We start from the raw sequence: 27,334 nt of genomic DNA on the forward strand, positions 1-27,334 counted from the left end.
CCGCCGGCAAATACCGCTGGGCTGCGTTTGATGGATGGAAGCGAATCAAGTGGTTGACGATGATCAACTGCTGCCGTTGCTGCTGCTGCTGCTGCAGTGATAATAATAATAATGCTGATGATGATGATGATGTTGGTGATGCGCCTTAACACGCTCAAGATGAAGAAGAAGCAGCTGAAGCTGCCGGTGATGGTGCTGCTGATGATCATCATCATCAGCATCTCTTGATGATAATAATGGTACTTGGCGGTCGGTTTGGTTGCTTGGATGCCTGGTGGCGATTGCCGTGATATTATCCAAAAGTCCAATTATCCTCTCGCGCGTTTTGCCGGGGGGGGCGCCCAAGGACCGCGTAAGTGGTGAGCAAATAGCGGACTCTCTTTTCGCTGCCCCCCCGCACTCCGTACCACTCATCAGCAGCAGGTCCTCCTTCTCTACCTCCTCGTCGGACGCACCCGAAATCATAATATTAGCCTTAAACGAACATCCGAAAAGTCTTCGCAACCATTGATTAAACACCGTCGATCCCGTGCCGCGATATTGCATCAGGCCAACCTCACCCCGCCTGGCCTGGCCTGACTCCGGGACTCTTGGTCCAACATTTCGAAATGTTTGTCGGGTGCTGTGGACGTTGGGCCGTTTTCTTCGATATTTTTTTTTCCTTTTTCGTTTTGCTTGAGGAAGATTCGTTGCGGATGTGCAACGAAATCGGTGGCCGCGCGAGGGGTACATTACTGAGGGTGGGCAGGGTGTGCAAAGGGGGTGAAGAGAAGAAGGGGAAGGGGGGCGTTTAAATTGGGTGCGTGAATTAATCGGTTCGATTTATGCTCACCGAGTGCGAGCATTTGCCGATCGCCGGCGCGAACTGCGTCGGCTTACCTTAGCTGGGATTACGCCACGCCTCGGTGGAATGCCACAGGCACACAACGGCGTAACCGTTTGTGCGTCGTGGTGTAATCATCGTAGTTTGTCGTGGGGGAGGGGAGGAGGGGCGATGGGTATTTGAACATCGTTTTAGTTTTCTTTTGATTGATCGATCGAACGATCGATCGAGGTTCGGGGTTAGAAAGCATTATGTGCGTACGAAGATGACGTTTGGTGGTTGGCAGTTTTGATGTTTTTCCTCGCTCTACTATGATTCGATTCCGGAATGACGTGCATGTACCTTTTTTTTTAATTATGAAATAACGACGGTGTGCTGCTGTTGACGGTTTCATGCTTTAACAATGCAATAATAAAGCTAAGGGATATAACGTTCGAGGGAAGTTTATGTTTGTTCTGGCCAGAAAAGGTTCCTGTTTGAAACCTTTTAATGACCATCGAACTCTGCTTGTTTCCGTAATATTGAAGAATTATGAGAAATGGTTGTATCGCAGCCATCTTTGATTCGATTAATCCTAAACGTTTAAAACAATATTCTCGAAAGGTTCAGATTTCCGACAAATAAACGGTATCAACAAAATTTATTTGATTTAAATACCTAAACCCTGCCCGATTACAAGCAAAGTAAAATAACAAACTGTTGCTTGCTAAATAACATGATAAAACTGGAAACAACCCGTAATTATTTTAATGTGATTTCTTTGAAAGTTAAAGAACACAATCATGTGTAAAATATGAGAATTTAACTAGCTTTATGAAGATTAATTTCCTAAACTAAGATTTACAGTGAGAATCCTTAATCTTCCAAAACGTAAGTGTCGCTATAAAACGATATGTTTCACAAACAAACAACATCAATAATGATTAGAAAGATCCACTAGCTCGCCAACAACCGTTTAATCGAATAGAAGCAATAATTAAATGCATCCCGCTGCAATAGCTCTTCGGTTCGGTGCCCAATGGGGCAACATTAATTGCGTATCAACGGCAACGGGAAATGGAATCCCCATTTGGTATCATTGTCTTAACCCCCAATCCACACACAGGCGCACTCAATTGATAACCTGGCTCGGATAATGGCCTTCCTGAGAGCTTCCAGTGCTTTCCAGGAATCGACAAATTGTGACAACGACGATGTAATCGGTGGCACCGGTAATAATTACCTTGCCACAATTCGCACGTACGAAAGACAACGTTTGACACTGCAAACGGATAAGCGTTTTGCCGATTAGCAACAACAAACAGCATTCCGCATTCCTTGCAGAGCGCCAGCCAGCCAGCCACCAGTACCGCGTCTTCATCGGTCTGATCGGTTGTTAGCTTCTTCCGCCCACCCCCCGGGACCTCTTATGCTGTCGTATGCTCAGGTGTCCCGGGGCGAAACAAATCTTAATCTACACACACACAAACGGGCGGGGTACTACTAGATTCTCTTACTGTGAACCCCCGACAGCTTCTCTAGAAGTGTTTTGTGACGACGAAGGAGCAACAGAAACAGCAACAACAAGGCAATAGAGAGAGAGAGGGCGATGGCAGATAAGATTGATCTGAGCATAATCATCGTTAAAAGTACCGCTCCGGCCCCGTAGTGGCACTCGAACTGGGCAGGAACAGCACAATCAGCAGCAGCAGCAGCAGCTTAAGACGAGATGGTGATGGTGGATTTGGAAGAGTGGCGGAGAAGGCGGGCGGGGGGGGAAGGCCACGCCTCACAACCATACGGTAGCGCCACGCTGGCACGCTGCTTGGGGGCGATTTATCGTGAGCAGCATATTCGTGCTAGACACCGCGGGACCAAAACCCCCGCCCCTTCCCCCGGGGGACCGCTTGAGGTCGCTCGTCCAAGCTAATTGGCGTGTGTGTGTGTGTGTGAGCGTGTTGTCTGCCCCGTTTTATCCTGCTGCGATAGCGACCGCGTTGTATCGGTGTGTAGTGCGCGAGAAGGAAGCTCGCCTATAATCGCTTCTTAATTAGAACCTACACGACACTACACGGGTCCTGGTCCATGGATTCCTGGCCAGGTAGGCAGAGTAAAACCGATAGGTAGGCAGCAGCTGGTGCGCTGGAGGATGGAAGATGGACACACCCGCTATGTGGATTAATTTGTATCCACATAGTCGGACAGACGGACGGACGGAAAGTGTCTGTAAGAAGCGGAGTTTTCGCGCGGCTTCGGGCGTCGCTCATCGGACCATCGGACTAATCTGGGCGCTGACCACCTTGGGCGGGACGCGGCCAGGAGGCGCCGCACAAATGAAGTGCCATTTCAGTGCCCGCGGGAGATTGGAAAAGTGGTGCTGTGGCGCTCGGTGTGTGTGTGTCGTGTGGTGTGGAATGAATTTTTGATTGGCTCCAACCGCGCCGCAGCTATCTTTGATGATCTTGCGGTTTTATTTTGTTTCTGTTTTTTTTTCGAAGATTGTCTTCATGCCAATGAGCATGAAAAACGGGCAGGGGAGCGAAAGGTCTTCTTTTTGGCCAGGGGAAAAAGGAGGTGGGCACATTTAATTTTGGTTCCATTTTGCGTAGATGCTACCGATAATGATAATGAGGGGAGCGAGCATTACAGTGAAATGCTCGATTCTGATGCTTATCTTTCGAAGCAACGACAAAGGCAAGGAGCCTGCTGTGCGCAGCGAGTGTAAAGTGATTTTCATGTTTTAGTAGTTTTATTTAGTAAAACAATATGCCCACTAGACTATATGAGATGAGGGAAAGAAATGCGGGAAAAATGCTTGGTAGTGGAAAGTGTAATTAAACGTAGAAATCCTTGAACAAACAACAAATTGGTACATTAAATATAATGTAGGAACCATAAATCTTCTTGAAGAAAGTGGTAGTAAATGAAGTAATTACAATGAAATTGATATAAACTGGCTAACACTGTGGATAATTACATTCAGATAATAAAACAGCAAAGAAACAGTTCAAATAAATGAACGAATGAAATATGAAACAAGTTGAAAGTCTACCAATAACACAAAAAGACTGAATCATTAGCAAAGCTGGCTTAAAAGTACATTAAAGAGATACAAAAGAGATAGAAAAAGATAGTCGAAATGAAAACAAAAAAAACATTTTTCCCAGCTAATCGAAAGACCTCAAGGCACAAAGAACCTGGAAGCTTAGAACTGATGCAATACATTTCCATCGGGCTGGACTAAAAGCAAAGTCCACCCCAAAAAAAGGTGCGCACACACACACATACACACATAAAAAGAATCGTCAACTCGGTGCTACACTCGTAATACGCCGACGAGATGCGTTCGGTTCAGGGCTTTGTGCGGTTTTTTTTGCTGGGCGAAAATGAATTTCCCGATAAAGAAAAAAGCCGGACTAAATTGGCTACAACCCCTCTCCCCACACACACACACACACACACGCACTATACAAGGAAACCCGGGGCTCGTGTAGGAAGCAACATAAAAGTTACGATACGCGATGACGCATCAAGCATTCGGTCTGCCGACTTACCGATGCCGTTGTTTCGTCCAATCGTCGCTGGAGCACAGTGTCCGGAATGGGCGTTAGCCGTTAGCTGCTGGTGCTGGTGCTGCTGCTGCTGGTGATGTTGTACCGTTTGACGAGCATCGGCCACCGACGCTATCGATGACGCGACCGGCTGCAGGGCTGACGGCAATCCTTGCGCAACACACTGATTGCGTGAGTCCTTCCCGTCCGTCGGTAATCGAATCGAACCGTCATCCTGCTGCTGCTGCTCCTCGCCGCCCTTACTGTTGTTGTTGTTAATAATACTGCCAATGTTATCACTCGTCGTCACACCGATCGCAACGTTGTCCAGTACCGCAGAAGGAGCAGCAGCAGCAGCAGCAGCAGCAGGAGGCGGCGGTTCAGGAAGTTGATTGGTTTTTTCGGTTCCCGTATTTGGGGCCGCTGCCGGTGCTGCTGCATCCGTGATGCTGATGGCGGCGGCGGTCAGCTCGTTGTCGGTCAGCTCATCGTTGCACCGTTCGCTGGCTGGTGGTTGCTTGCTGTTGGTGCAGGACATTTGGGGCCCATTTGGGGTGCTGCTCTCGGCAATCGATGCCAGCGCCACCGCTCCGGAAGCGAGCATCTCATTGTGGAGACTATCGGCGGTCGGATGGCCGGCTGCCACCCTCGCAAACACTTGCGGTGGTCCTTCGAGCAGTTTTTTCGTTTTGAACAGACGCATGATGATTGCTGTGTGTGCGTATGTGTTGCGGTGCTGCTGATCTGAACTGACACTTTTCCCTCCCCCCCCCGCCGGACCGGGAGATTCACTCCAGTGAGGCACGGCACTGCAAGTTCACTGACGCACCGACGGTGGTGACGTTGGTTCTGCGAAAAAAGAGAAAAACAAAGACACATGATCGATCATTGCATCGAGGCCGCGATAAGCATTAGAAGGAAGTGAGGAGAAGTCATCCAATTTATTGTGATGCTCCGTCAACAAAAAGGCCATTTTTCTAAGCGTCACCCCACGTGTGTGTGTGTGTGTGCGTGCGTGATTGCCTTGGTGTCGAGCAGTCGAGCATCACCAGCAATGAAGTGCTTCGCGAAAAGGAGCCGCGAAGCGTGTCGACGAACCGCGCCCCGGAAGATCCGCACCCGGATCGTGAGCCGCTTGTTTCGCTTTCCATCTCACGTCAGGGGTTGGGAGGGTGGGAGGGCGCCTTAAGACCTTGAGTATACCCAAGACATACGGTGGGGAGGCGGTGGTGGTTGGAAAATGAATGGAAAACGGTCGGAAAGTTAACGAGCTGAATCGCAAATAATTTACTGTCTAATCGCGACGGACTCCGAACTCGCCGGATCTCGGTTTTCGGCTTCTGTCACCATCTTGTGCGGGGTGCGGGTCTTTTGCCAAACGGTGGTGCAACCGCGACGCTCCTTCTTCTTCTTCTACTTCGTTCATCCGGTTACGTAAAAGCTTACACACACACACACACCGCGCGATCTGCGATCCGGTTCCGCATTTGTCAACGCGAGGCATCAGCAGCAGCAGGGACATAGTCTACTGTCAGGTCGGAAATCATCACATCAAATGGCAGTTTATGGTTGACGGAGTGCTTTGAATGCTTATTGTTTTGTGATGGGTGATAATTTTGTCACATGCCGATGTGCCCCGCCGGCTGGTTTATGAGATTTGGCCCCCCATTTTGGCGCGACCATGGCGCGGATCGTGGATCGCACAACACACAATCACTTTCCGTTTCGATCGGTCGGTCAGTCGGTCGGTTTTGTAGGCAAACGAGCAGCCGCCTCTAGGACGACGGCTGCGGTCGTGGTCGTCGCTTTATGCTGCTTCACTTGAGTGCCTTTTTCGAGTGCTCGAGCGGATGGAGCCCTGCCACGGCGACAGGGTTTATGATGTTGAAGGTGCCCTGCCTCCAGCCAGAAATTGAGTTCTTACTTTCCTCGGCGTTGGCTTTTGGCGGCCAAAACCATTGGCAGGTGGAGCCCCATTAACTCCATTCATTTCAAACCTCGAGCTCGCTAATGACATCATTTGTGCTGTCTCAAGGCTTTGTTGCTTTAGTGCATCTCGAGAGCCGCTCACCAACGGTTTCCGGTTCAAATCGATCAACCAGCGACAGCGACGAGATTCATTCGGTGCTTGAACGGATTTCAGGGTTTTATCGTTTTTGATAAAACACCAAAACAGTGGCAGCTCTGAATATGCATTACCGTTGCGAACGTTGCATGTTAATAAGATAAGAAGCGTATGATTTATACGTTTTTCGCGATTAACCCGAAACGCCCACGGAATTGGTCACGATGTTGATTTATGGACCGTAAATAATACCTTAAAATACCGACGACGATGACGAAACCGGTGAACAGCGGACCAAACAAACTTTGCGGGACACAAAAACGAGGGACGGGAATGAGGATTATGAATGCGCCAATTCGCCGGACAGTTGGCTACTGTTTGAACATTTAAGCGCATCTTTTTTAAAAGCCGACAGCCGCATTTCCTCTATGTTACAACCGGCGGCTGGCCAGCGTTGCGAATAGTTGTTGGGGATGATTTGAAATTCATATCACCGTACGCCATCACGTTTCTGGCCTTGTGTTCTGGGTTCTAGCTGTTGGACGCGTAGACGCGTCTATCCATCTTGGACAGTTTAACGGACCTGTGTTGGATTCTCGCGCTTGAGCGCGCCCCCCCTTGGCGAGATCATAAACATATCACGCCAGTAGGCGAAAGGCTGAATGCTCGTGCTATCGTGAATCACAGTAAACATTGCATTACCTTGGCGCACTCGTAAAGTCGAACCTATCTACCCACTAAGCGCATAGCGTCATAAAACTGTGTTGTGTCGACGCTGATCCTACTGCAATCCAGTCGCTGTCTCCGGTTTTGAACTGATTTCTGCTGCTGCTGCTGCTGCTTCCACTATCAAGCCGGGAAGGAAGCGTGGAGCAACGGTGGAATGGATTGCCGGCTAGCCCAGACGCAAGCAAGAAAAACAGGTTGCTGGCAGCTAATTGAAACGGACAGGTTCATCTATATGGACGCAACGGCAACGAGCAGACAACGTCGAAGGTCTCGCCAGGGCCCCGGTGTGCAATCCGTTGCGTTCCCATTTTCAATATCGACGCACGAGCGCGCCCTCGAGAGATGCTTTTCAACATATAACCTCACTTTTACGTCGAGATCGTGGCGCCCTCTCTCGGGACTGGAACGCGCGAGGACGACGAGCTAACTTTCGTTTCTTCGGAGGACCTCACGGAGTCACGGCAGGAAAGTGGTACGTGGGTGGTTCTTGAAGGACGGATTAAAAACGGGGCAAGAAAAGGAAAAACCCCTCATCCCATCACACGAAAAAAATAAAAAACATCGCATTCGCTCCGCAAACGTCATGTCTCATTTGCCTTCCCACAAATGACGACGACGACGACGACGGCGAGCGCCGAGTAAAGGAAAACTCCTTTTTTCCATCGTCGCAGCGCGAAAAGCAGCGGCGGGAGCGAATCCGATCCGCCGGCCCGCGACCGTCGTCGTCTTTGGCCGGCGAGCTGAGCAGAACGCTCATTGCCAGCCGTGCTTGCGTGCAGTATTATCTTGGCCAATTAATTTAAGCCTATTAGAGAACGACTTGCTTGTTTGTGGGTTGGTGGCCCGGGCACTCGTGCATGTGTGTGTGTGTGCGAGGGTAGGGGGAGGGAGCATGCCAGCTTCGTTGTCTTGAAGGCTGAACACGAGCTTTCTCTTGCACAGAACGGAAGCCGCTGGCATCGAGCAGTCAAGCGAACGAACGCAAGAACCGCAAGAAAGAAGCGAATCTGAAGCAATAAACCATCTGGCAGAACGCCTTAGTGGACATAATAAATTACTTTAAATCCACCTCAGCAAACGCAGAACACACACACGTATGTGTGTGTGTGTGTATGTGTGCAACGGTATGCCACGGAGAAGCGCTTATGCTTTGAGCGAGTCACAAGAGGCCCCAAACGAGTGACACAGTTTCATCCTTTCGTCCTTAAATGCCGGCAAAGGATTTGGCTTCTGATTCCCCGCGGTGGAGATTCCGTTCCGTCGACTGGCGGCTGCTGTACTGCATCTTCAGTCAGTCGGCCATCGGGTCCCGTTAATGAGTTTCATTTCTCTCGGCGGATAATTTAAGTAATTAGAGCCCGTGCGCCTCCCGTTGGAAGGTCGCTTCAGAGTGTTCGGTTGTTCGGTTTGGGTCTGGCGGGGCGGGGAGGGGATGCCCTTTGCCGGCTTTAAAGTGCGGGGTGGTCCTGGATCGAGTGCATTACGGTGACCCTAATGAGCCGTCCCGATGGTCTTGGCCCTCTCGGCCCTCTACTTTTCGTGTAGGCTTGCTTTATGCAAGGGAGAGCGAGAAAGAGAGATAGAGAGAGCAAAATAGTGCCGATCAGAGATGACCCAATCCAGCTTTTCGTCCTCATCGTGACTTCTATTAGCTCGTTAATGGCAGTACTCTATCGATCAAGGGGATCCGACGAGCAGAGAGAGAGAGAGAGAGAGAACATAACGAAAACATTATTACTACGGTCGAACGGGTAATGTGGCAATGTTTTTGCTTTCCAGCTGCAGCGACTGCTGTTTAGGGCGCAAAGTGTTTAAGGTGCACTCGAGGTGCGGTACGATGGCCGGAACACACACACGGACACACCAGCATCTGCAGTACTCGTTCCATCGGAGTCAACGCGTACCGTCCATCGAGCTCATTATTATTATTGGGTAGCATCTGGAGATATGAGGAGCAACTTTCTCCTCTTCGGTAGAGAGTGAATACAGGAGAGGGGAGAGTGGTGGCCGGAGCTGCATAGTTTCTTTGTATGTGTTAGCCGATCAGAGCAGGTGATAGGCATAGGCTAGGATGTTCTATGCGAAAAGGGCTGCTCAAGTACTGTAGAGGTCAAGGTGAGGCTAATGTTAATGCTACGACTAAAGCAAACTATCGTCGGACTAAGACGCTGACCGGTACTTTGTGTTAGTGTTCAAGTATTATTGCGAGTTTTGGAACAACATAACACATATTATTGCTGCCAGAGAAGAGAAGATTGTCCAGCTGTAGTACAAATTCAACCTCGTTTATGGTCGTACTATGTTCATGAACAGTGGCGGTCATTTGATTCCGGTCGTCACTAAAAGCCAGCTGAGTTGTTTGGACTTTCAAAACAAACCTGATCCAACTATTCTAAACATTTAATTAATCTTCGAGCTACCGGTGAAATTTCTGAGACATAGAACATCAAAAACGTACATAGTTTCAAAACTAAGAAGACGTACCGCAGGAACAATGTCGGTTGATTTGGTTATCTCATCAAATCATTCTGTAATCAATTTAATTGATTGTAATGTTCACAATGTAATAACTTCAACGAACATATCCTTAAAGTTTTAGTGCTTTGGGTAAAACCTCGAAAATTTCACATCTAATAGCAAGTTCTATTCAAATTTGAACAAGAAACTCCACAAAATGTAATTGAAGCCTTGCAGACGTAACGAGAAAATCCATGTTTATGCCAGTAAAGAGATTTCTTGCTTTGTGCAGCATGTAGTTAAGATTCTTGGAAAAAAAAAACGGTCTGCGGTCACTTTGATTTGCTACAACAGTTCAGCAAAGGGGTTTTACATCTGGCCACGTACCACTTTGCACTACTTTTCAATAAAATATTAGCCTATCGTTCATGCTCTGTTGCATTTTTAACGAGTATTTAAGTGTTTTTGGACACATTTTTCACCCCTCTCCATCTCTCTCTCTCGATTATAATACTCAAAGTTAATACCATGCCTCCCTGGAAGCCCCATCTTGACACGATTTGGTTCGATGCACACACGGCCAGTCCGATACCATCGAAGCTGATTGGCAAGCTGATGGAAATAATGACTGCCGACGGATAATGATGGTACGGCGATCGCCGTTCGGTTGACCGCATCCAGCACATAATGACAGGGTAAGTAGTAAGTAGCAGGGCGTGTGTGTGTGTGTGTGTGTAGCATGTGTTACGACATTAGAGATCGACCATCGTCGGACCACAGCTGAGCCGGAAAGTCATCTTCCTGTCGCCATCTTTCGCCATCGAAGGAAAACTTTCGATTTTCACTCCACACCCTTTTTAAGTAAATAATACACGCCCATTCGTGGTAGCAGTAGGCTTCGGTAAGTGGCAAAAAACACGAAAACATACGTCCGAACGGCGACAGTAGCCGCTACTTGGGAGTCCACTTGGGGATAGGGTTCGTCATTGGTTCGAAGAAAGCGAGCCACAGGCGACACATTGGGATTCGATCCAGGGGCAGGGATTTGTTGATTTGTTCGGGCACACGATACACACACACACACACACACGCGCGCACGCACGAGAACACACGAAATCCCATTAGTGTGTAATTGCCGAAAAGGGTCCGGTGCCGGTGAAGCTAAAGTAAATATTGAACTGGGCCTTCCGGATTCGTGGCGACGGTGATCAGAGTGGATCAGAGCGCGGATTCACGCTAATCATTATCAGCCAGAGGCGGAGTGGTCAGACCATCGGACAGCCCAACGTGCGGTTGGGGATATAAATCAAATAAAATTGAGTAGAGTTCCGCTGCTTCTTTTATGTGTGTCTTGGACAGAAGGTTGATGTCATTGCGGACCCAGAACAAGACGGATTCACGAATCCGTCGGAGGATTAGGATGTGTAAGGGTGTCGCTCACTACGCCTTTCAAATTTTGACCAACGCGCGATAGGATTTTTTTGTTATCGGACAAGAACAACATTCGATTTGCTTTTTTTTTTATTAGTTCTCCAGTGAGAGTGTATGCGTTGGCATAACAAGTTTGCTGTTTCTGTTTCTCTATTTAATATTTATCACAAAACGCGAAAAGCAAAATGATGACTGGCCAGAACCACACCGGCAGCGGTTTGGAATTTTGAATTCTCAAGCAAACAAAAATGGCGTGTGTTGCAAAACTGGAAACCTGGATCAGCAACCGTGCCACCATCGACAATTTTAAATTGGATTAATCCATTGATAAGATACAAAAGTAAAAGAAAATAAAAAACGGAAAAATGGTGACTCATCGGTTGTGGAATGGCCGCAGCGCAATTCCGAAAAAAAAAACACCGAAACTCGATAGCCGCACGGACGGACCCCGGTAGATCACCACCTGCCACGACGCAAACTCGGTCCGGTCCAGTCTGACCGGTACCGATGATTCAAAGGAGGCGACGCCATTAAGACTGCCAAAGCATCCCCGCGTGGTTTGCGTCTCTCTTCCGCAACCATCTTTCCTTTCCTCATCGTAGCAACCTAATGCTCTGCAACTAAAGAGCTTCGGCTAAAGTTTCGGTAACAGGTTTTCGATGTTTCGTAATGCTGATGCTACACCGCATTCCCGCCATCATCCGCACCGAACCGGTGAGTAAATGTGTGCAGAGGTAAGGTATGCCGCCGCCGCTGATTCTTTCCTTTCCTTTTCCACCTTCATCCCCATTCCCCCCCCTGCTAACCAGTTCGTTGTGCCAAATTACTTTTCTTTTCGTTTTTATTTCGTCTCGGCCTCTGTCGTCAGCCACCACGAAATTCGATTACGATTGCTGCCGCCGCCATCATCATCGTCGTCGTTGCCAGCGAAAGGATGCTTCGCGACGCGACGTGCACTATACCGATGGTGATGTCATCCGTCGGCACACACAGTCACGGAGTGCGATTCGAGAGAGAGAGAGAGAACTGCACTAACCGGCTGGTGCTGCACCGGCTAGATGACTGTGGTGGTTGTTGCAGTGCATCCCGTGGCCAACAAAACAGACTCCGGTATATCCTGTGAGCAGCAGCAGCAGCAGCTTAGAATTGCTTTCGTTCAAGCAACGATCTAACTCCAAACCCCGGGCAGCAAAAGTTGCCACCAGTAATCGTCCATTTATTTGGCTAAAACGGTGTGCCAGGATGGCGACCGGCACGCACGGTACGGTACGGTACGGGCAATTGATATTCAGGATGGCAGGCCGGGGTGGCCGGGTTGCTGGTGGCCTCGAGCGTCAATTATGGCGGGCACGGCGAAGCAGCCGAAAAAGCAATTGTCACGCCCGGTGGCAAAGGCTTATCTCGCGCTCCGTCCCCCCCACGATGCGAGGACACAACTTTGGTGCTGGCATAATTAGCCCTCCATCCATAAAAGACGATGGCGAGAGCGTACTTTGCGCGGGTCAGGATGGTGGCGCAATTGCTGGCTGGCGTCCTGTTCAAGTGTAAAACCCTCAACCCCCCCCCCCCCGGGGGGGTGGGGGTTCCCCGTGCTACACGTTCGGTAATCGTAATAATTATTGGCCCTAATTATAATCAAGCCTAATGGCCGAGCGGTTACGATCGAGTAGCATCTTGTTGTTGGCGACTAGAAGACGCCCACTAGACCCCCCGGAAAAGGGCTGGTTGTGGAATCTAGTGGTTGGTGGAATTTGTGGTGCTGGCTGAGATTCGACTGAGAACCTTTCAGTGCACGGCCAGGAACCACTGGGTGTTATGTTGAAGCACGCACCAGCCAAGGAGAGAGGTCGAGGAGACGTCGTTGTCGTCGTCGTTCGGAGGTAGGAAACAAACGAAATGAAATGAACGGAGCGCAAGCATGAAAGATCGTTAGCATAATTTTCTGTCACATTCATTTTTGACGAGCTACGGGACGGGATGGTGATGGTCAGAATTGCGGGACTGGTGGTTCTGTGTGCAAAGCACTCACAACACTAGTGCTAGCGCGCAACTCGCATCGAATGGCAGCTTGTTGAAGACGATTGCATCCCCGATTTCCCGTTTTTCTATACATTCTCGCTTCTATTGCTGTCGGAGTTATTTTTTTCCAGTGCCCAGTTTCCACTTTCTTTTTCCTTGTTCCTTTTTCCTATTTTTTTTTGCTGTTGGGTGTCTGCTTCACTCTATATAATTTCATTGAGCGCTTCAATTCCAATCCCCACTTCCAGCGAGCCACAATTACCGCTGGATTCGTTTCGTTTCGTTTCGTTTCGGTTTTTTGCTATTTCCCTGTTCGCCATTTCGCCATTGTTAAAACGCGAGCGAAATTGTTCATTAGTACGTCATTCTTATGATGGCGTTCTTGGGGTGAGAGAGAGGAAGAGTATTCCTGGGGATGATTCTTTTTTGTTGTTGCTTCCATTCGCAGCTCCATTTAAACCATTGGATTGGGAGTTGGAATCGCTTGAAGTTGGATTGGGATATTGGCACACACACACACACACACAGATAGGCACACTGGCGAGCGAACATTTTAAAAGGATTTGAAGTGTCCAAGGGATGAGCAAGAGCGCAAAAAAAAAGGAAAAAAGAGGAAACGAAGGACCTCGCTCGGTGGGACAGCTGCTTGTGCGATGGATAATCATTTTGATTAAACATTGATGACTGTCCAATTCGTGCACAACCGCCGGACCACCGGCTCGGTAGACTCCCTCCTCCCCCCACCCCTCTCTTCCTCATCCCATTAGAACCCGTTCTAGAGGGAATGTGGCCGCGGCTACAGGAAAAGGGGCAGCGGCCAGCGGAAAACCGGTTTTATCGACCACAGACCCACCGAAGGGGTGGTAGAGATGTTCGCGTTCGTTCCTTGAAGCTACGAAACGTCCGCGATGGGGATTTGTACTGGTCTTAACTGGATGGACATCGACCGACCCCGGAGGGTACGACATGTGTTTGTTCGTTCGGTTTCCGTGCCTAGATAAAGCAGATTTGTTCACGGCTTGTCTACAACGGTGGAGGTGATAAGGATGAGGTTCTATATACAGGGTACTTATGTGATTATCAAGTTGGATAGCGCTGTTGACGGGGTCATGAAAGAGCTCGATTATGATTTGTTAGTGAGTCGTGAGATTGTTTACGAAGGGTTTAAAATCATTTTTAAGTTAATTAATTTTACTTTTGACACTAATTGAAATGCTACCTGGGTGTCAAAAGTAAAATTAAAACATCAAGTACGAAGAGTAAGCTGTGTGTTTGCGACAGTGGAGGGATTCAATTTAGATGTAGATTTAGATAACATTTAGAGGATGCTTCTTATTCATAACAAAAACAGCTATAAAGATAGACGTCTGGTATTTTTTGTTCTTACGCTAATATTTAAGAAAAGGCATCTTGGCAAAGAGCATATGCACATAGCAAAGAAAGTATCGTTAGACATCTAAAAAAGTTTATTTCTGTGTCTTTTTCTTGGAAAAAAGTATCAAACCGTCTTATTCCTCGCGAATGTTACATTAAACTACAACTTTTCAAAAATAGTAGTTTGAAGATTGAGCGAAACTTACTCCAATGCTTCGTTCCAGTTGCAATTTGATCATTTTTGCTTCAATCGGTCTATACATTGAGCAGACCATTCTTGTAATGTTTACACTTTAGTAGACATTGTAAAAAAAAAAATTACGAAATAACTACATTTGTAACTACTTACAAATGAGGAAAGAGAATTTAAAATTTGATTTTGTTAATCTTTTTCAAAGCAGAAGAAATGATAATGTAATCAGTATTGAAACAATCCGAAATATGGCTTAACAAGTGATGAAAGCGACACGAAAATGCATGATCCATATGAATGCTCCCCCCCCACCCCCCAATGAAGTAAGCGAAGCAGTGAAAGCACAAATCATAAAAGATTGCAACAGATAATCCCGGCATACGCGGTTGGTGTTTGTGGAACAAAGTATTCCAACGTCGCACGAATGGAACGAAAAAAAGAAATGGAAAACAACGAGCAAAACGAAAGCAAACGAGAAAAGTCCGCACCCGGATTCCCGGATTGGAAGCATGCAGCATTCTGCCAAGCCAGGCGCATAAGAGGAAAATGCTTTTCGGAAACCAATCGTATGCCACATACACACCGCCGACCGTACGACGTACGGACTGGACCGTTCCACTGCGCGATCCCTTACAACCGATAACTGGGCTACAAAATCAATTAACACATTCCAACGTGGACGAGTGTCTGCGGCTTCGCCTTCGCATCGGGATTCGATTAACACATCAACGCTCCGGCCACAGCAACATGCCAGGCCTTTATTTCTTTTCCGATCACAGCGTGCGGCGACCACCAAGTGCCAAGTGCCCTACTGGTGGTGGTGTATGCACCACCTCGAGTCTCTCCGGAGCTCTCTTGGGAGGAAAAATCAAAACAACTAACAACCACCGCCCCGACAACGCCTGCCAGCCTCGGGTATGCACACTCGCCAATCGGGGGAAATATTGGAAAACGCGAGAAGAAATAGATGAAGCAGGAAGAAGCAGAAGAAGCAGAAGAAGAGTAGGCGGGAAAAATTGGTTTTCCATTCCGCTTGACCTTGAGTGAAGAGTGAGGAGCGAGGCCTTTCACTTCGATCCGATTCCGATACTGTGCAGTGGCCGCCCTGAGCAAACAGCACATGAAACGAATTTCCTTTCCTTCCACTCACGTGATAACGTCTGCGGCTGCGTCTGCGAACCACCACCTCCCCTTCCATCGCACCACGCCTTCATCAATTGGCGTTTGGCAAGGAAATCAGCATCGGGCACGTTTTCCATCTTTCCACCGCGCGCCCCACGCCACGCCACGCCACGCCACGCCGCGAGAGCATCGTGCGAATCTGTGGCGTGCATTTCCACTCGTTAATTGAATTGTTTTCACTTTTCAGCGCGCCAATTTGTGTAGACGAACGGCGAGGAACGTCGAGTGCAGTGATAGCAGAGGAGACGAGACGAGACGGTGCCGAGCGCTTGATTGGTTCCACAATCAGCCAGCGACGAGCGCGCCAAGTTCCACCGGTCACGGCTCTGGGCCCCAGAGTTTGTGTTTTGCAAACAATGTTTATGCGCGAGACTGAAGCGCGTGGAGGTGGGGAGAGCGATTAAACCAAACTCATGCTGGCGGGTAGCGAGGCGAGGGTTTTCGTGGAAAAACGTGGTCCCCCGGCGCCGGGCGAAAGCACGTCCTTGCCGGCTTTGATTTGGACACCAAATTTGTGGCAACAAATCAATCAACGATGCCACTCATCATCATCGGACGCATCAGCCGCGGCGGAAGGCAGAAGCTGAGGGGTGCTTATGATTGTGATTGCGACCGAAAGAGATGCTCGGCCAGGCATCGCGCGACGAGTTGTTGAGTGAAAGGATGACACCAAGGAAGGATTCCCGGGTTTTTTTTTGATCTGCTAGCCGCCATTACCATCATTACGGGTTGATAATGAAGCGTTGTACAGATCGCTTTGATGTGGTTCTGGTATTGTCGGTTTTCCCGGGAAAAAAATGCCGCCTGTTTCGAGACCGAACTGATCGGAGTGTAACGTTTGATCAAAAAGTGGAAAACAGTTTCCGCTTTCGCGGTATTTGTGACATTACTTTGAAAGCAGCTTCCTTGGTGGAAATATTTACCCCTTTCAGGTTAATATTCCGGTTCGGAATAAAAGGATGAATAAAGGGCTTCACTCGTTATTGTTCAGTTGAAAAAAAAACCCTGGATAAAATGATGGAATGACGTGCCTTAATCGAACCGAGCAATATATGAAATGGTAGGCGTGTGAGGCAAACGATGATGGCGGCTGATGAGTTTCCTTTGAGTTTTCCAATTGGCTTTGTTGCCATTTGCAATTCGTGGATATGATGGCTTCATGGTTACGTCAATTCCGCACAATTTACAACACATCAAAGATTAATTAAAATGCCTGCTATTAACTTTATGCCATACCTGTTTACTTTGTGAATTTTATTGAAATTGTGCAACAATAGCATCGGTACCCAGAATGTCAGCGATTAACAGAAGGGTTTACTCTTTTGATCATGCTCTAGAGTAGAATAATTAATTTTGCTCCGAGAATATATGCAGTTCCCGAGAAATGTGCAGCATTTTACATGCACAAAGGGATGGGATTGGTTGCTCTCTCTGGAATTTATTTTTCTCTCTGGAATGTACATTTCTCACTGCTGTAAATGTTGCGATGCGGTCTAAATTAGTTTGCCAGTCAAACCAGGAATGAAACATGACATCGTTGGACAATCGTTCCATTTTTATAATTGCGCAAATTACAGAAATAAGTTTCTGTATTGAGGTTTCTGCATTGCATTGCATTCCATGAATGCGGAATGCACTGTCCTGTTGCTTTTTCCCCCAGCTAACTAGATCGCTTTAAGCGGCCCACACAGACATGCTCAATAGTATACGTCAATATTGTTAATGCAGAAATGGCATTCAACTGACGTCTTTTTTATTCGTCTTCTGTAGACATCATCAACATCAATCGTCAGCCACGGCTACAGACGCTTCAATATTAAACGATTGTGAACATTTCAAGACATAGGCAAACGGTATGCCCTAAGTAATGAGACAAAAGGGAATGAAATGGAATTGAAATTGATCTAAAAAAATAGTTCTGTAATTTGACAAAAATGTTAAAAATTATAATTAATCCAAAATCGTTTATACATCCCCCATTTTAACTCAGCATCGGATTTACCTGCGGAGATTGGCGGGTATACATCGATGTGGTCTACAAACACCGCCAATCTTTAAATGTGTATGAAAATATGTATAATATTGAGCATATGTCGGCTACTTTACAATACAAAAACGACAAACGACCAGAGCTTCCATCAAATATCAATTCATGATGCGTCGAACAGTCAGTGGCCCCTATTACGAAAAAGTCGATAACGCTATCGATCGACAAGGGATGAACTTTTGGTCATTTTTGTTCATTTTGGTTCATTCCTTGTCGATCGATAAAGCCGCTTGTCGATCGATAAGGAAATAATCGACTCGAACTGTCATCCCATACATATTTTCGAGCAGTTTGGTTGTCAATCGACAAAATGGCATTGCGAACGCACATTTATCGATCGATTAGTTATCGACTGCTCCGGAGCAGTCGATAGCGTCGATAGTTCATCTTTAACGCTGTTTTTGGTTGGAAGATGGTAGTTTTTAAGCATGTAAATGTTAATTAGGATGAAGGAAAACATTCTTAAATGTTTTATTTGATATTCCCTGTCTTGCCCCCTTTTTAAAAAATATGTTTCGCATCAAAAAAATTTTTTTCCTATAATTTAGCAGCGAAAAGCTCTTATTAAAAGCAGATATTTTTTAAACCAATCAAAGCTTAATTCTGCATGGAATGCAATGTAATTTCCATCGATTTTTGATTGCGCATATGCGGCTGTTTGTAGAACCTTCGCGATTAGCCAACCGGATGCTTCGATGCGGTGACATGGCGATTGCTGGCTTTCTTAATGCTCCAGTAATCACGTCGGAAGACCATCGAAAGAATCAAAAGTCAAATTCGGCGTTGTCAACAGTAAACGCCTACAAGCTTCACAGAGCTAACTGCGGAAAACTACAGACACCTGCACCACATCGTCCTAGCAAAACTTAGATCACGGTTTCTGTTAACTATCAGAGGACCCATCGCTAGGGTAAACGTTCTGAAAATCCCCCTCTAGATCGAAATATCGAGAAGGAATATTAAAATACATCACCAAAAAAAACATGAAAATGAACATGGAAAAACATGGAATACATGATTAAACATGAATTAGATTATAAAATTAATCAAAAAGACAGCAGATCAGCATCAGATCATCAGCATTGCTACAAATTTTTCTATAATAACTGTGAATTTAAACAACTTTTGACGTATTGCCTGCTTTCGAGCAGCTCCGCGTTATCGACTCGATATCGATTGTGTTCATCTGAAATTCGAGTCGATTAATTTGTCGATCGATAGCGTTATCGACTTTTTCGTAATAGGGGCCAGTGTTTTGGTGCGCGCATCCAATGTTTACATCCAGGTTGCAAAATCTCGATACCAACAGTTCATCAAATCGGTCTCTAATTTCCCACGCTTTGCCTCCTTATCATTGGTACACGGAACCAAACGCGTCACCAGCGCACAAGCGGTGCCGGTTTCGCTTAATCGTATCATTTATGCGATCAGTCGAACCGAACACGACCAGAGGCAGTTCAACTATCGGTTCAACATGTTCGACAGATCTGCGGAACCGGAAAATTGAGTTCACACTCACTCGGACCACATCGGTTTCGTCGCGCAAAACGGTCATACGGTTCGGCCACCGATGTAATCTGGGGCCCCCTCTTCCGCGAACTGTGCGAATTTATGGTCATCCGATGCACATGAAAATGCACATGAAAAACTACACTTTCTCACGCACACCACCAGTCTGGGTGGGGGGATATATCAGGATCAGGAAATCCGTACATCGGACACCGGGAAAATGCTACCGCTGGTGATGATGCCGCTGGAAACTGGAGCCTTGTCGTCGGTGTTGATCGACATCTCCGACAACTCTCCGGAAGATGGGACGGGAATGGAGAAGAAAAAAACTCGACCCCCTGCCCATAATTAGAAAGTGTCTATCGATTTCGATCGGTTTCGCCCGTTCCGGGGCGGGGCGCGCGTGAGATAAAGTGCAGCCAGTGCCGGGGGGAGGGGAGGGAGGGGTGATGGTGAGTTTCCCTTCGACACACCAGAATGCACACGAACGCGCAGCACGCACGCATACCCCTCAAATCGGACATGTTGGGAAAAGCTCGACGAGCTCGTTCCGTCCGATAAGAAGACTTCATTTCGATTTGTGATGGATGGATGGATCCGGTTGGATGGGGTTGATAATGACTCCGAGGAGTAGCCGATGAGTTGATCACTGGCTTGCTCTCTCTCTTTCACTCTCTCTCTCTCTCCGTCACTGGCGCTTGATTATGATTTAATTTATTCATTATCATCAGCTGGCCAAAAGCCTCTGACAGGCTCGACTCGACATGGCCTTCTATGCTTTGTCTATGCTCCATCGAAAAGGACTGCCCAAGAGTCCTGCCAGAAGTCCCTCTTCTCGCTCCCGCTTAATTGAGCAATTTCCAGCCCATCAAGCAGATAATGATCGATCAGGGAACACTCACAAGATTGAGCCCACACCCTCCCAGGCCTCCCGAATGGCCAATAAACAACGGTCACACCGAACGCATTCTAGGGCCCAAGAGCCAAAAAGGTTCAAAGTTCCGGCGGGGCATCGGAATCCACAGCACGAGGACACCGAGACAGAGGGGGGAGGGAGAGGGTGTCCTGCTAAATTATTGCTCCCGCTGCACGCCCTACATCATGGGGTCCATTAGGAAAAATTGCATTCCAGCACCAGCATCACCACTCGCATTACCGGTACCGGAAGCCGGATTTGTTTTACCGGGATTTACCGGTGGTCCGGTGGTCCGCGCACGTGTATGTGTGTGTGTGTAATGTCCAACCGATTGTGTTGCCGATGATCGCTTTGCATAACAAAGCGATTGGCAATGGTGTATGGTCCCCGCCGGGACCGGGCGGTGCCGGATTAATCTCGTTACACCTCGTCGTCGTCGTCGTCGTCGTCGTACCATAAATCTGGCATAAGTAGGGCTAGAAGCAGCAGCAGCAGCAGCAGCAGTGGTTAAAAAGAAGGGAATGGGAGGGGGGTGGCTTGCAGCATAAATCATATCACCTTCGATATACGCCGATTCCGGGCATGTAAGTCCGGAATCCGGGCAGTAACAGTGCAGCAGTAGCAGCAGCAGCAGCAGCAAAATGGTACATTTGGTACACTTACCGCTCTCTGGACTACTCGAATCCCCTTGGAGCCGTTGGTGGGAGGGGGTTCAAATAATGTGCCCCGGGATCGAAGCAACCGGGGAACGCTTCGATTTTGGACCAATTTCTTTCACTAAATCATCAATCGCTCGCTCTCTCTTTCTTTCTCACGTGCGCTGGCTATATTTATGCTCACGCGCTTCTCGGCCTCTGTCCGATTTCTCGGCAGCAGCAGCAGCATCGATGGAGTGCACGCGACTCCCGGGTCCGTCTGCTGCCAGCGCTAGTAACACGAGACCCAGGGGCGCTACACCCCGTCAGGGTGTGTGTGTGTGTGCGTGCATCAAACATGCATGGACATGCACGGCTGGAGGTTTCGGAGCGAAGCGATAGAGAGGCCCGTGCTGGGCACGCGGCTCTAATTGGATTAGACCTGCTCCTCGTCGTCGTCGTCGTTCCGGGCTGGCCAGTGCATCGGATGTTTTGTGCCACATTTCCCCGTCCCAAGCCCATTCCCAAGCCCGTTGTTTGCCGCATTGTTTGGCCCCCCCCAAGCCGGGAGTGCCAAAACTGGAGTGCACATGCGAGGAAAGGCCGCACGTGCGACGACGAATAGAGATCAGTACGGCCAGTATTGTGGCGTCTTTCTGCTTCTGGAATGCTGGCAAACAATGGGGTAACCGCGGTTGCCCCGCCATGTTCTGCACCAGACCAGTGCCAGCGCAAGCGGGAAACCCGTCCGGTGGTACAGAATATTTGAGAATTTGAAGCCCGGACATCAAACCACCGGAACAGACCGTCGCTTTCGGAGCGCTACTGGGCTACTGGGACCGGGGCGGCTGGACCACAAGGCTTCACGAGGCGAGGAAGCGGGACGCTGTAGTTTGTGGCGAAAGCGAGATTAGAGCGCCTCCGACGACGACGCCAAAGACGACGTTGAAGCCGGGTCGGCGAGGGAGAGGCCAATCAGGTGGTAGCGGCAGCGAAGGGGGGCGCTTTATTGAGTGAAGCTCTGAAGCTCTGCCTTGAAGCTTGGGTCTGAAGGCAAGGTTTGGAAGGTAATAAAAGATAAAACCGTTTTACCACTAATTATCACATTTGTAACTGTAGCTTGGGCCCGACGCCAAGCCAGACACAGCCCCCTTCCCTCTGCCCCTCCTGCACCATCGACCGCCGACATTCGAAACCGAAATGGCCGCCGGCCGCAAGTCGATGCCAGCAAGTCCTCCATGCCCGGTCCATCGCTCCAGTTCCATCGAAGGATGTTCCTTGTGTTCGATGATTTGTTTTTGGGGCCACGCACACACTCACACACACGGCTCGAGCGCAGGTCAGCGCCTTGTTTCCCGAGCACAAGGGTTTAATTAGGAGGTTTTGGAAGTGAGGTTATGTTTCACTAACATGCATCATCACCGTAGGAACACACACACAAGGCCGGTTCGCCTCTCAAATAGAACACTCAGCCTGGAGTCTGCCGGTAGTCTGCTGGATAAATCCGCAGTTTAATCGCAGTAGGCGACGGGTTGAATTCAGCACCAGCAATTTAGGGGTTGAATTCAGCACCAGCAGCTCGAGTTTGTGAGGTTAGGGTTTGCGATTCCTTTGATCTCGCCACTTCACATCTTTATACCTCGGATTGGCTTTATATTGCCGCGATAACTGTGTTCCGAGGAGGTTTTGGGGAAGGCGCTTCAGGTCTCCCTCTCTTTCCCTTGCACCCTCATCCCCCCAAGAGCGCCGTGCAGTACCGTACCGTACCGGTGGCTCATGAAAGATTCATCCGACGCGAGGCAGCGCGTCCGAGAAATTAAAGAAAAGAAAAAAACAGAATTCGTGAATCAAACGGGCCCCGTCCATTTCCATTCACAAATGTGTGCGGCTTCTACAGCGCGGCGTGCGTTACATTCGGCGGCACCGGTGGTCATGCCCTAACGCACCGCCTTACGGTCCACCTATGATGGATGTGGATTTCCGAGGGGGGGCGCACTCGCGCTTTGGTTCTAGCGCAAAAAGGCAGCCCAACGGCTAAAGGCTGTCGAGCTTCTGGTTTTCACGTTCCGGACTCAAGATTGCCATCCGCGTCGCGCATACGCGGAACGAATCCGATGTGCCCAAATTGTGCCGATGATGTGCGGGATGGGAATCGATCGACGAACGCGCTCCACCTTTCGCCAGAGGGTCTCTCTAAACACCCCAAAAGGTGCCGCGGATTTGCTGGTCCGATTTCTTTTATCGCTTTACTGCTGTAAAGCCCCCGCCACCCGGGCCACCGATTTCGGTCCGGGTTCGGTCTCTTTTTATGGGGCCGCGACCTCTCTCGTTGATGAATCGAACGTTTGATGAACGAGAAAACGCCATAAACGATTTTGGTTCGGAATCTTCGCCCGAAAGTGGAAAAATAGATCCCGGGGGGAGAGTAAGAAGAGCAATACAAGAAGCCTGGCATGTGAGGGCGCAACTTACCTGGCGCAAGAGTTCATTGTGAAGTACCTGCAGCAGCAACTATCGAATGAAAATGCTCCGGAAAATCGATCTCGTGTGTCGATAGCGAATGCTGTTGCCCCTTTTTGTTCCCTTGGTCGGGGGTGGTAGTGGTGGCGCGCTAAACTGTGACCACGGGACACGGGACACGGGATAACCGGCACAATCAACCGTCGTCGTCGCAGTCGATGCAATGGACTGAATGAAACTGCATTCAATCCGATGGGCAGCAGCAGCGGCGGCGGTGCGTTCTCGCCACTCGAGCAGAGAGAATTCGTTAACGCGATAAAAGGATTTCAAATGCTCACAACACACACACTGGACACACCGCACAGACACACACACGGGTAGCTCGCACGCCCACGCTGGGCTCACGTAGAACGTATTATCGAATTAGAGCTGGACACTACTGGCGGTGGCGTCGATCGTGGCGGTGTCGTGGAGTGGAGTAGCGAGCTCTATTTTTGTGCGACGTCGACTCACTTCGCGCACGTGTTTTGTGAATTCTATTTGATGGCAAAAAACCAAAAAAAAAAAAACGGGAACCGGGAACAAGGGAAAAACTTGGAGCCTAACTCCCAATTCGGAGCTGCACTAACCAATATAGAGACACACATACACACGCACGCACATAGATACACACACTGGATTGGAGACGCGCACACAGACCGATCGAAATCGAACACGAACGCGCGGAGAAATGAAGTGCAAAAAGGCTCGCAATAACGCGCTCGGTTCTCGGTCTCCGGTCCGGACTGTCCGGTGTGGTTCACCTTCTGCTCGCACTCCCACTACTCCCGTTTTCTAGGTCATCCCTCCCGGGGGGGATCCTGATCGTGGCTCCGGGCCCGTGGTCCGTGAAGCATAGAATAATGCGCGGAGAAAGAGAACCGGACCAAGGAGCGGGGTGAGGTGAGGTCGAGACGAAACGAAGCGAACGGTGGTGCCCCGGTGCTGGAGTTGCGGACAAACGCGCGCGCTTGAAACCACCGCTGGTGCAGAGCAGATAGCCAGATGTGTTTACCTTCGGAGGCACGACCGCAAACTGTCGTCGTCGTCGTCGTCGTCGCCATTGCCGTCGTTCGTTGGGCAACGCGTTCGCTCCCGTGCCGCTCCGCGATCTTGCTCTCTTGCGCGATCGCGAGCACTGTGAGTGTGTGTGCGTGAGAGCGCGACTACCCCATCAAATAGGGTGGACAACGTGGGGGTTGGAATACTGGCGATTGGGGGCCGGGCTGTCGAGAAGATGCGGAGAATGAAGGAAAGCGAAACAAAACAACGTGCGTGCGGTTCAATGTGCTCCCGGTTTGGTGCGTCACAGTGTGTGTGTGTGGGGCCGGGCGGGCATCTCGAGAGTGCGTTCACCGTATGCCGTGCAGGCGCGGAAAAAAGGCGAAGAGCTTTCGATGGTTGCTGTAGAAGAGCTTTGCGCGATCGTCGTTGCGAGAGCTTTTGCTTGTGGTGGAGGTGAGCGATGGGTTTGATTTTTTTACGTGCTGCACATTGATTTTTTACTACTTTTTCAGTGAATATGATAGGAAAAAGTACTTAATTGAGTAGCCCAACTTTACGTTTTGGTTTTTGTTGGTGAATTTTACGGGTTTTGGGCAATTTTTGGGAAAAGACTTCAACGATCAAGTAGGCAGCGAACTTTAAGGGTTAATTTTTAGATGGCTCAAGCTTTTAGGGTTTATTTTGCAACATCCCGGTTCACTCAAAATCCCAACAGCAGGTATATTGAACATAGAATGTGTGTGGTAGGAAATAACTTTTTTTTTCGAAAGAGAATAGTTAATTTAATCATGTATAATAATTTATTTATAGTTTTATTATAATTTCAGTTGCAGTTACATTTTTTATTATAGCAAATCATCAAAGTGGCTTCTGGAAATCTAGTAAGCCGAGCAGAGTACTGTTTTTATTCGATTTTGGGTACATGCGTCCATCGAAATCGTGGGATGGTTTTTATCAATTTATTGCAATTTTTTAAAAATATATCTTATGAGTTAACAAATCAATTATAATGATCTCCGTTTTTATAAAATGCCTTTTCCGTTATGCTAACTGTACCGAATGTAGACAAAATGCTGCAAAGGCTTGTGTATTTTTGCGTTATCGTATAACTTGAGCTCACATTAAGGTATGTCATTTTCACCTTCTTCTGGTGGTGAAGATATTCAGGTGCTTCCTAAATATGCTACAGAAAGGATTCGATAGAAAGGTAAATTGATCAACTGTTTAAGACTTCCGGAGCGAATCAACTGACCGCTCATCATGAGTACAGTATTCTATCTCTTATCATTTTATTTCACGCTTCAAACACACTCTGACACAAACACACACGCGCATACACACAAATTGTGTACCACTAACAACTACCTTGTTCAATCCTAAAGCTACGGATTCGCTTATCAAAACCTTACGGACAATTCGTAACAAAAAAAAAAAAGGAAAACGCTCCCTCCCTCAATAGTCCTGTGCGTCACTGTCCGCCTCGCTGGCGTACTCGTACTGCCGCCCATCGTCATCGTCCCTCTCACCATTGCCCTCCTCTTCCTCCCCCTCCTCGTCGGACTCATCATCACCTCGGTACTTATCCTCGCTGGCCGCCTCATCCACCTGCTCCCGGTCTACCTCCTCGTCGTAATCATAATCCACATTATCGTGCTGGCGTCCTTTGCCCTTCCCCCTCGCGTTCTTTCCCCCGTCGTCGTGGCCGTTTTCAAAGCTGGCATCATGCCCTCGGAACGACCTCTCGAAGTCACTATCGAACCGGACCGTGTCATAGTTATCACCAAAGTCCGAATCATTACCACGTTCGCCCGTGTCCACTTCGTCGTCGTCACCGTCCTCACCATCGGCGTGCTCGCTGTGGCGAGTCTCGTCATCCTCATTCTCCTCCTCCTCATCACCATGGCGCCCGTCCTCTTCATACTCGTTGTCGTCGTCGAGCAGACGTCCCTGTGGTACCGGATTGCCGTGGACCGTCTGCTTGGTAGGCAGCTTACCGACCGCCTTCCGCTTCCCGTAGCCCTGCTCCATGCTGTCACGCTCGTTCTCGTGGTACACGATCGATTCGTAGCCATTGTGGTTGTTCTGCTGATTGCTCCGACCACCTTTTCTCGGTTTCCTCCTCGCCGGACCGGTCGCCTCCTTCAGCCCGGACGCTTTCATTTGACTTTCCACCTTCGGCTTTTTCTTCTTATCGGTTTCCTCCTGGCCGGGCGCGGGCTTCGCCGCGGTACCGTACTTCTTGTGCTTATCGGGATTCTCATAATCGCTGGAATGAGTCAATAAAAGCGGTTTTTTGAGGTTAGTGAGCGGCAGGTCATCCGGCATCGGACAATCTCTAGCGGGTGATTTAACCTGTTCTGCTCCTCGGTCACCTCGTACATCGGTTCCGGGATGTAATGATCCGTTTCGATTATCCTTCGGCCAGTTTCGTGTCCGCCAGCTACGTCCTTTGCCGCTCCCACTGACGGTTCCTCCGAGCGTCGCGATTCCCCGTGTCCGGTTTGCTTTTCGTTCCCGTACTTGTTGCCATCCTTGCGGTGAAAGTTTTCACGGTGCACGAATCCCGTCTTGCCCGATTCACTGCTCGATCGCACGAAACCCGTCTCATCGTCCTGAAACCCGCGGGCCAGATGGTGGTCACCGGCGGTATCACTCGGTCGCACACTTTTCAGCGGTAACGGTCGGGCCAGGAACTTGGACGGATCGAATATCTCCGGGTACATGTGTAGGGCGGACACACACTCGTCCACTACGCCCAACGAAAGGAGCACTGCCGTGACCAGCACGTTCACACTGACGACACCGTACATCACGTCACACACAAAGGGTCACGTTCAATGTAACAATATTTCACTGAGGAACACTCCACGGACTGTTCCAAAGGGCTCCGGATTCGATCGAGTGCCGAATGCAAATGTGT

At 48.8% G+C, this 27,334-nt stretch overlaps 2 protein-coding genes across 3 annotated transcripts in view; both read right to left on the minus strand.

Annotated features, from left to right (window-relative positions):
• The window catches only part of LOC125954058 (uncharacterized), a 48,421-nt gene extending 23,990 nt beyond the window's left edge, over window positions 1-24,431 (minus strand). For both annotated transcript variants that reach the window (XM_049684046.1, XM_049684045.1), the window contains exons 1-2: window positions 23,383-24,431; window positions 4,357-5,202 (exon numbers count right to left, since the gene is read on the minus strand). In XM_049684046.1, coding sequence (XP_049540003.1) covers window positions 4,357-5,056 — 700 coding nt within the window. In that variant the 5' untranslated portion in view covers window positions 5,057-5,202; window positions 23,383-24,431. The remainder of the gene's footprint in view (window positions 1-4,356; window positions 5,203-23,382) is intronic.
• A 1,435-nt stretch (window positions 24,432-25,866) lies between these two features.
• LOC125953282 (YTH domain-containing protein 1-like) lies at window positions 25,867-27,224 on the minus strand. The gene is made up of 2 exons (XM_049682741.1): window positions 26,767-27,224; window positions 25,867-26,680 (listed from the first exon to the last, which is right to left on the minus strand). Exons 1-2 carry the CDS (start codon window positions 27,222-27,224, stop codon window positions 25,867-25,869), a joined length of 1,272 nt encoding a protein of 423 aa, XP_049538698.1.
• Window positions 27,225-27,334: the final 110 nt, after the last annotated feature.

Source organism: Anopheles darlingi, chromosome 3, assembly GCF_943734745.1.
Source record: "Anopheles darlingi chromosome 3, idAnoDarlMG_H_01, whole genome shotgun sequence".
Lineage (NCBI taxonomy): Eukaryota > Metazoa > Arthropoda > Insecta > Diptera > Culicidae > Anopheles > Anopheles darlingi.